At 38.7% G+C, this 8,580-nt stretch overlaps 3 protein-coding genes across 5 annotated transcripts in view; 2 read left to right on the top strand and 1 right to left on the bottom strand.

Moving 5' to 3' along the window:
• The window catches only part of alox12 (arachidonate 12-lipoxygenase), a 5,830-nt gene extending 4,852 nt beyond the window's left edge, over positions 1-978 (top strand). For both annotated transcript variants that reach the window (XM_029840947.1, XM_029840946.1), the window contains exons 13-15: positions 86-186; positions 268-438; positions 515-978. In XM_029840947.1, coding sequence (XP_029696807.1) covers positions 86-186; positions 268-438; positions 515-694 — 452 coding nt within the window. In that variant the 3' untranslated portion in view covers positions 695-978. The remainder of the gene's footprint in view (positions 1-85; positions 187-267; positions 439-514) is intronic.
• Positions 979-1,141: 163 nt separating this feature from the next.
• Positions 1,142-3,186, bottom strand: rnaseka (ribonuclease, RNase K a). The gene is made up of 4 exons (XM_003966774.3): positions 2,972-3,186; positions 2,513-2,595; positions 2,129-2,255; positions 1,142-1,829 (listed from the first exon to the last, which is right to left on the bottom strand). Exons 1-4 carry the CDS (start codon positions 3,044-3,046, stop codon positions 1,812-1,814), a joined length of 303 nt encoding a protein of 100 aa, XP_003966823.1. The 5' UTR covers positions 3,047-3,186; the 3' UTR covers positions 1,142-1,811.
• Positions 3,187-3,936: 750 nt separating this feature from the next.
• Positions 3,937-8,320, top strand: LOC101066794 (chromatin complexes subunit BAP18). Of its 2 annotated transcripts, none has more exons than XM_003966757.3 (5): positions 3,937-4,268; positions 4,591-4,685; positions 5,060-5,277; positions 6,333-6,440; positions 7,269-8,320. In XM_003966757.3, the coding sequence occupies exons 1-5, from the start codon at positions 4,248-4,250 to the stop codon at positions 7,331-7,333; spliced, it is 507 nt and encodes a 168-aa protein (XP_003966806.2). In that variant the 5' UTR covers positions 3,937-4,247; the 3' UTR covers positions 7,334-8,320. The 2 variants fall into 2 exon arrangements, with proteins under 2 accessions (XP_003966806.2, XP_029696811.1); XM_029840951.1 differs by having other exon boundaries at positions 3,938-4,268; positions 5,045-5,277.
• The last annotated feature ends 260 nt before the right edge of the window (positions 8,321-8,580 follow it).

Below are 8,580 nucleotides of genomic sequence, written 5' to 3'. Positions count from 1 at the left end.
TAAAAGAGAGAACAGTCTTAGGCAGTTAGAATAACTACTGCATTACCTGTAATATACCGTATGTTGTGGCTGTCTGTATGTTCAGGTCTGCCCTCCAAACTCTGCAGCAGGGAAGAGCTCTGCACGCTGCTGTCAGTAGCCATCTTTACCGCCTCAGTGCAGCATGCTGCCACCAACAATGGACAGGTGCTTCCAGATCACACACTGTCCTCGGTGTGGCCCTCCAGAGTCCTCTTTTCAATTCTGTTCCTGCTGATGCTTTTCCAGTTTGATTGGTGTGCCTGGATTCCAAACACCCCCTGCACCATGAGGCAACCCCCGCCAGGAGACAAGGATGCTGTTACTATGGAGACCATCATGGCCACCCTTCCTGATATTAGCCAGTCCTGTATGCAGATGGCCATCACATGGCATCTAGGAAGACCACAGCCAGATGCAGTTAGTCTCTCTCTCACTCTCCCTCTCTCTCTGTTTGACTATATCTATATATCTATATCCATCTTTTCCACCGTAGGTTCCATTGGGTCACTACAGCGAGGAATATTTCACTGAGACCAAGACCCTCGAGCTGATTGACAAGTTTAAAGAAGAACTGAGGGAGATCGAGGAGCAAATCCTCCAACAGAACGAGGGAACGGAGCTTTCATATCTCTTCCTGCTGCCCAGCCGCATCGAGAACAGCATTACTATATAAAGACTAGCGGATGAAAAATTTACACCAGCACATATATGACACCCCCCATTTGTTTGGTGTTATTCTTGTTTGGTTTGGGACGGGCTATATCACTTTGATGAAATTTAGTTGTCTAACGTAGTTGTTTAACCTAAAAAAACAGCCCAAACTACAATTTGACCATTTTTAAGCTTGTTTATAATGCTGAATAACATTAAATTCCACGAAACTGGGAAATATCCTAAGAATAAGACACATTTAAAATGACTATCTCTGTACACATTTAATAAATTCATTTGATGACATGTTTGTCTACACGTTTCAAAGGTAAATCCTCACATAGGAGAGACCTTTCGTTAATTAATGCAGTATAGTGATATCAGAAGCACATATAGCATGGTATTTACATTTTGAAATGTTATAGGCAGATTGAGATATTAAAAAAAACAAAAAAAAAACGTAATACTATTTGGACTTTGGCAGCACACAATTTATTTTCAATAACATCCATGAATATATTAAATGCAGTTTGCTGCAGCTTTTAAATTTTAAGCTAATAAATATAATTGCACCTAAAAATACAGTCCTGCACTAATGGTTTATTAGAAAGATGGAGTTAAAATGTTTAAATATATCATAAGATGATCATTTATCAGTAAAGTGCCTATAATGGGCTATAAAATGAGAAAAATTAATGAGTCACAATATAATATTCATTTCTGGTGTTGCTATTAATATCTTGACTTATATGTTAGGACCTTTTCTTGGACTGCAGCACTTTCTAAGTTAACCTGTATTTAATAATTTAACAGCTGTCAGCGCATCTGCACTACAGGACTTGAGAACTGAAATGTACAAATCAAAAGGGCTGTGTACCATTACAGGGGAGGTAAAACCAAAATCATTGGCAAATCATTCCAAAAGAAAGGAATATCCCGAGTGGTTTATGCAACAATGAAGCCATTTCATCCATCGAGGTAGAATCAACCACATCTTACAGGGGAAAAAACAGAACAAAAGAAGAAAAGAGAAGTGATTTACTCTCACAAAACATTCAAGCATTTGGAAGGTTCGGTGATCGGGATGTTGAGCCTTCAGCACATGAGCCGAGCGGCACTCCTCCCTGCAGCAGGTGGCACTAGTGCACTAGATACGCCTAAAGAAAAGTCACAAACATGGACATGAGAAGAAATGAAGGATATTTTCATTCTGAATGCTTTCTTTTTGCACTTTTTTCTAAAAAACATCATGAGGTAAAATAAACGCCCAAAACACACACACTACAGGTTATTGAAGGCAATATTGGCTGAATGACTACAGGGATATTATATAATTTCCAATTATTTTTGAATGAGATAGCCTTGCAACATTTGAGCTTAATTAATCCTTGTCTGTTAATGTTGTCACATCTTCTTTTTAACAGTCAACAAAACAAAGGCCTGATTCTTTGCCCACCTTGCGTTTGTTCAGCTTCATCTGACAGAAGGAGAAGAGGCCGACCAGGACGTAGATACCAGCCGCTATGAAGCAGTTATAGCCGATGCTGTTGTACAGGCCATAGATTCTATGAGGAGGGTTTGAACTAAGAAAAGAAAAAGTAGCATCACGTTCCAAAAAAGGTAGATAAGTAGAGATGATGAAAGTGGTGAAATTCTAAAGAAACACCACTAATGGAAGACAGTTTAAGGTTGCTGATATGTATGAAAAGAGAGCCATGTTGTTGAAAAAAAACAACTTGTTTCTTCAGCTTCCATGACCAAGATTTGGTTTTTAAACAGGGAAGAACTGTCTCTTAATCCTACATAATGTGTATTGTACTTCATGCAAAGAAGGCCTTACTCTTGGTGGATATCATCTTCAGTCAATGGAACATCTTCAATCAGAACTGCTGAATGTGTGGTGAAGAAAATCCCCAACAAAGCCTGATCAATAAAAGGACTTAGTTTAGATACATACTCTTACTTTTTAATTCCTACTAAAAAAGAAATTAATTTGAATAAAGCAGCTTCAAGTTGCCGGTTTCAGAACATAATAACAAGGACAATGTCTGTCAAAAAGTTCCAAAAGGATCAATGATGTGAATCAGTTAAACCAAAGCGGAAGTCAGCGGGTCAAGTCATATGGTTACTACTCTAATCCTAAAATATACTAAAACATACTCTAACCCATGCACGTTTTGGAAAGAAATGATTAAAAATTGTTATAATTCAAAGGTTCAGAGACAGTTACTATACACGTTATTAACCTTTGGCATTATTTTGGAAGCTACTTGTTAGGAGACGTTAGATTGACACTTACCAACATTACAACCCCCCACATACTCAAAACCAATCCACAGGCGGCAAGTTTTGGTCCACAAATTAGACCCCGCATTATTGTGATTTCTTATATAAAAACGGGAAAAAATGAATAACGGAGCAATGATTCGAACTTCAGCAGCAAGTTCGCTCATATGTTTGGATCAGGTGACTGGACGCAACACCGGAAGTTCCCGAAATGTCAGTAAAGATGGTTTAAAGAAAATGAATTTAAATTTCAGTATAAATTAAAAATTGCAAAATGTTTATATGAATGTGACAAGTTAAAGAAAATGTTAGGGCACAAGTTCATATCGGGAATCACTGAAGTTTATCAAAGTTTTAAAATAGACACGAATGTGCTTCAAAACTATCAGGTGACCACTTGTCACAGTCACGTGTCTCTTCTCTCATTGGTTCGCTTGATGCTGTCTTCAGGAACGTAGGGGAAAAATGGGTCGAACGCCAGAGACAGCGACACACTCGTGGAGACAAGGAGTTTCCTCTTATGTTTGTTCTTCTGTCTCCATTTAAATTTAAACGTGAAGACGTGTACACTTCCTCAAAGTGGAAAGCTTGAGAAAATGAAACAAAAACACCCAAACTCTGAAATAAAAAAAAGTCTCCATCTCCACTCATGAAACCTAAACCTTTTGATTTTTTTAAATAACATGTTCGTTTCAGGACATATAAAACATGATCCAATATGAAAGATGTAAAATTGCCCATTTACAATATTTTATTGTATTTATTAAATTTTTATGGCATGCACTGTAAAAATGGATGTAAAGTAATGGTATTATATTAAACTGGCCCTTCTAAGGGAAGCCTGACTAATGAATTGCAGTATTCTGAGACGTAATATTTATGGTACTACAACTACTTAAAATGAATGAAGAAATAACTAAGACAAAGTTTATGGATGACCAAAAGTACATTTCCTTATATACTGTGAGTTTCTAGAAGAAGAGGGAAAATTACGACAAGGCCGTGAACGCAGCATTGGCCATTCGTTGGAATTGTATCCTGTTGTATTTGTTCTTAGCGACTCATGTAATTTAGATAAATGTAATATTTAATTTGCATTATGCATAGGTCTGTGTGAAGTTGACGACTTCCCTGGAGCTGTAGAAGAGATCCACCCTGTGTGTGATTTTTAGTTCAAGAGCACCAAATGCTACCGTGCTACTCTGTTAGCATCTTGCTCGCAACTGTCCTGCGCGCTTCTCTAAAGCCGTCGTTGGTCTCAACAGTCCAGTTCTGCAAAGATCAGGAAAATGACCTCAGCTTCCACTAAAGTAGGTACACGTACAAGCAGAATATGGGATTTCGCCAGGGTGAACTCAGGGGAACCTTGCTTCATGTACATTTCCTAGCCATTATTCAAAACAATAACTATGGTGTACAATCCACGGCATGTAACAGGCATCTGGTTAACACTATATAAAGTGATGGCATACTTCAATTTCATCAATTAAACCAGATTAAGTGGAAATTGTGATGGCATACCATAGTTATTTTAGACAGCTCGTCACCAGCTTGCTAACGATGGCTGAATATATAATAATGAGTCCGTTTCATTCATAGAAACCGTTTATTGAGGGTAGCTGTGCTCCACAGGTCGGTGAGATCTTCTCCGCAGCTGGAGCCGCTTTCACAAAGCTGGGAGAGCTGACCATGCAACTTCACCCAGTGTCAGATTCCAGTCCTGCAGGGTAAACACACACACACACACACACACACACACACATATAAAGGCATTATCTTAGATCGTTGTGGAAAGTGAAATTCCACATCCTTTGAAACCGAGACGAGACTTTAATTGAGATGAAAGAATTTCTTTGATCATGGGCAAATTAACTTCTATTATCTTGTGAGAAAGCTTCTACTGAAACTGATTTCATAAATATCAATCCTAATTATTTTATCCATTATATTTGCTGGAAAAATAGTTCTTTTGGCTTATGATTGGTGGCCTGTAGACAATAAAGTTTCTTAATCTGTGAGATATTTCTAATTTCTTTATAATTCAGATCCTGCTCTTGCCCTGATTGAAACATTAAAGCCAGTTTAGTTTCCACCCTCCTAGTAATCAACCAAAAAGTGCAACCAAGAGGAAGCTGCATGAAGATGGTCCCCCTCTGGCTTCATCTGAAGGGTCAAAGAAGGTTGGGAAGAAAACTGCTGTCACTGTGGTGAAGCATGGCCCTCCAGCCATCACTGTGCCATCAACCCAGGTCTCTAGGTCCTCCGAACTGCAGAGTTCATCATCTAACCAGCCGTCCATGAAGAAGCAGAAAAGTAGTGGTGAGTCAGAAAGATGTAACATCCTGACACTATTCTGTTGGGAAAGTTCAAATTCTCATCAATGGTTGTTGCTCCTTGTTGAAAACAACCATATTCAACAGTTTATTAACCAAACGGGAATTATTAGCAAACACCTTGTCTTGTTTTTGGGGTACATGTTCCCCAAAACATACACCATACACTACTGTGTTTTGAAGTATCTTTAAAAGCATTAAAGACCCTTTCACACCATGAGTGGTAAATAGGAAAGCAACATGAATGGCAGCATGGAGGCTAGTGCTGCTTTTCCCTATTTGATGTTCCAGATTCTCTTTCAAAGCAAACCAAACGCAGACTCACCGATTATTGAACGCTGCTTGAATGGAGACGGAGGAAGGTTTTGGCTGAGCTGGCAGATATTGGCGGCGTAGTGGCGGTTGCATCCTGTCATCACCAGAAAAGGGCCAATCCAGTTGTTGTGTTCTCACTGCTGCCGATGGGAGCCGGAGCCAATTAAGTCCGGGTGCATTACAGGATCCATGGACCCGGGAGTGAACTCTTTCCCACCAACTAAAATGGGCCTTTCGGTGTCATCGGCCTTCGAGGTCATAACGTATGTGAGCTCATAAGAAGTTCCCCGGAACATTTAAGCAAGACGAAAATGGGAAATCCAAATCGTGGATTACAAGAAGCTCTCTCACCTGGAAATCTTCCTAATGTTGCATAGACAAAAAAAGGGGGGAAATCACAATGCCGAAGTCAAATGTAATGGTTTTGCTCAGTTGCTGGGCAACCTGTTTCGATAACGTAGGGCCACTGGCGCCCATGTGAAAATTAGTCGAGCTAATAAAAACCCAGCGTTAATCCTGATAGAGACTGAGTGGTCAAACAACTCTAAATGCAGATTTCGTTCTTTTCATTTTGTCCTCAAATGCTGAGAGTACACAGGTCAGACAGGTCGTGGGTCAATGTGAAAGGGGCTTAATGAGTTCTTAATCATCTCGGGTAAAAATTGACATTAAGTACCTCTAAGTCAGACCTCTAACTAGCGATTATTTTTAATGTCTGTTGCATAGATGTTACCCTCAGTGCTCTAAACGACTCAGACGTCAACAGTGATCTTGTGGACATCGACGAACTGGGTGAAGGATCCAACTCCAAAAACCTCAATAACTTTGATCAAGGTAAATTCATATCAACTAAAAGAAACACTTGAGATCGGTCCTGCTCAAGGTTTCTTCCTGTTCAAAGTGGGGTTTGTCCTGTCACTATTACATGTTTGGGTCAAGCCTGGCTTATAATCCTCCTGTGTAGCTTATGGAGGGTTTGCGTCCTCATCTACAAACCATCTACAAACTGCTGAGAATTGTAGTTATGCAGAGAGGGACCACAGACCCTACACAGACCCGGGGTTCCCCAAACTACATAATTACTGGTTGTCGCTTCTCTGACTTTACTTCTTATTGTGTCGCAACTTTTTTGTTTTGGCCAAAGTGATCGAAATTTGTTCACTATCCATTTAAAGTAGACAAAGACTCCTGGTCATATAGCCTATAGGCCCAGTTGAGCTAAATGGAAAACCTTGTGTGTTACTCTTATTTCTTATTAATGTGGTGTTGTGTTTGCTAACTGTTTTCTAACTGAATCGATAGTGACTGAACATAAATGTATAAGTAATAAATGTTGCCCCTCTTTGCTCATTCGGATCTACCAATAGGCCACGCAGAAACATCATGAGCCCTACAGGCTCGGGGTCTCTGTAAAACACCTAGAGACAATTTTGATTATAACAAATGCTGCTGTATAATAAAGTTAAATTTAATTGCAGAAGTGCTGGTATATGTATATGTATAGAAGGGTCACCATGACCCATTGAAACATTGACCTTATGTTTACATTAGGTTACATATGTTGTGGTTTAGAAAGATCACTTCCGGGACTGTTTAGCCTGCTTCAGCAGCAGCTCATCCCCACAGGTTAAAGGTCGTGTCGTGTTTGTCATGTCCTCACAGATAACCTGAACCTGGACTCCAGCCTCATCATGAATCCCAGCGAACTGCCTCTGCTGTCTCGTTAACACGAATAAATGATCAATGTATGGGATGTGACTCTTAAAAAAGAACATTTTGACACTAGTTTGTTGTGTTGGCATGACAACCTCATTTAATGCATTCGTTTCTGATCTCACCAGTGTATAGACAGTTAAATTGACATTGTTTTACTTTGCCTCTTCCTTCCCCCAGACTGCATTGGCCTGTGGGTAATTTAGTAAATACCAAGCTAACCCAGTTCTTACTACTTTTGCAGCTTGATATTTTGGGTCTAAACATGGTTTAAAGTACCTAATTGTAGGCCTTAACAAAAAAACAGGGGTCTGTTGATTTTGGTGGTACAGATTTGGCGTAAGACGGCCGTCCACTGACACCGTGATTACGTTTGTTTTGTCTTTCCTAAGATAGCTTTTGCACCATGTTAGTGGCAGCAGAGAAGTGCATCTGCAGAGATCGCACACATCTGTATTGCTGTATTTGCCTCCTCGTAATAAAAGGGCATTTTTTTCGGTCTGAATAATTTCATGTTCATGTTCCGTGTTTTTACATTTGATAAATGATGGAAATAGGACTGTAGGCAACCTAAAAGGTCTTGTTTATATTAGGAAGTAGACATTTTAAAACTGATGCATCAGTGGAACGATGTGTTTGTTTTATGGGAACACAGATCAGTAATCCATACAAATTACACAGAATATGGATGTTGAAGTGCTATATTGTGATGTTTATGCCCTTATAAAATGTCTATACAAACTAATAACTACAGTTGTAGTGACTAGTGTGACATATTTGGTTAATACGACATATTTACCAGTCAGCACTGGCATTGTATCATATTTTTGTATAAATGTATCTATACCACTGAAGACTACATTGTCTTTATGAGTAAATATTAAAACATGTAAGTTTGTAGATCTGATATTTGAATGTTCTTGTGTTATTTTTTTGTACTTTCTAAAGAAGAGTACCAGTAAATCATGTCACACTGTAATAAAACTGATTTGTGTACTGAACCTTTGTGATGTTTGTAGAAAAAAACAAATCCACACATTTGGGATTGGCATTCTATTTTTAATCCACTTCACTTTATTATTTATTAATATATTTTAATTTTTTTTCCTCTATATTTTTTGTTTTCTTGCCTCAAGCCAAACCTGTTAGATCCATCTACACTTCACAAGACATAAAACACCAAAGGTTTTCAGTGATTTTATTATTACACCTGAATTTAAAGTACATACCTGTTGGATGAAAATGTAGAAAACTAAATATA

The sequence above is a fragment of the Takifugu rubripes genome, chromosome 8 (assembly GCF_901000725.2).
Source record: "Takifugu rubripes chromosome 8, fTakRub1.2, whole genome shotgun sequence".
Taxonomy (NCBI): domain Eukaryota; kingdom Metazoa; phylum Chordata; class Actinopteri; order Tetraodontiformes; family Tetraodontidae; genus Takifugu; species Takifugu rubripes.
Note: the sequence above shows the minus strand (reverse complement) of the source record. Positions and strands in the feature narration are given on the sequence as shown.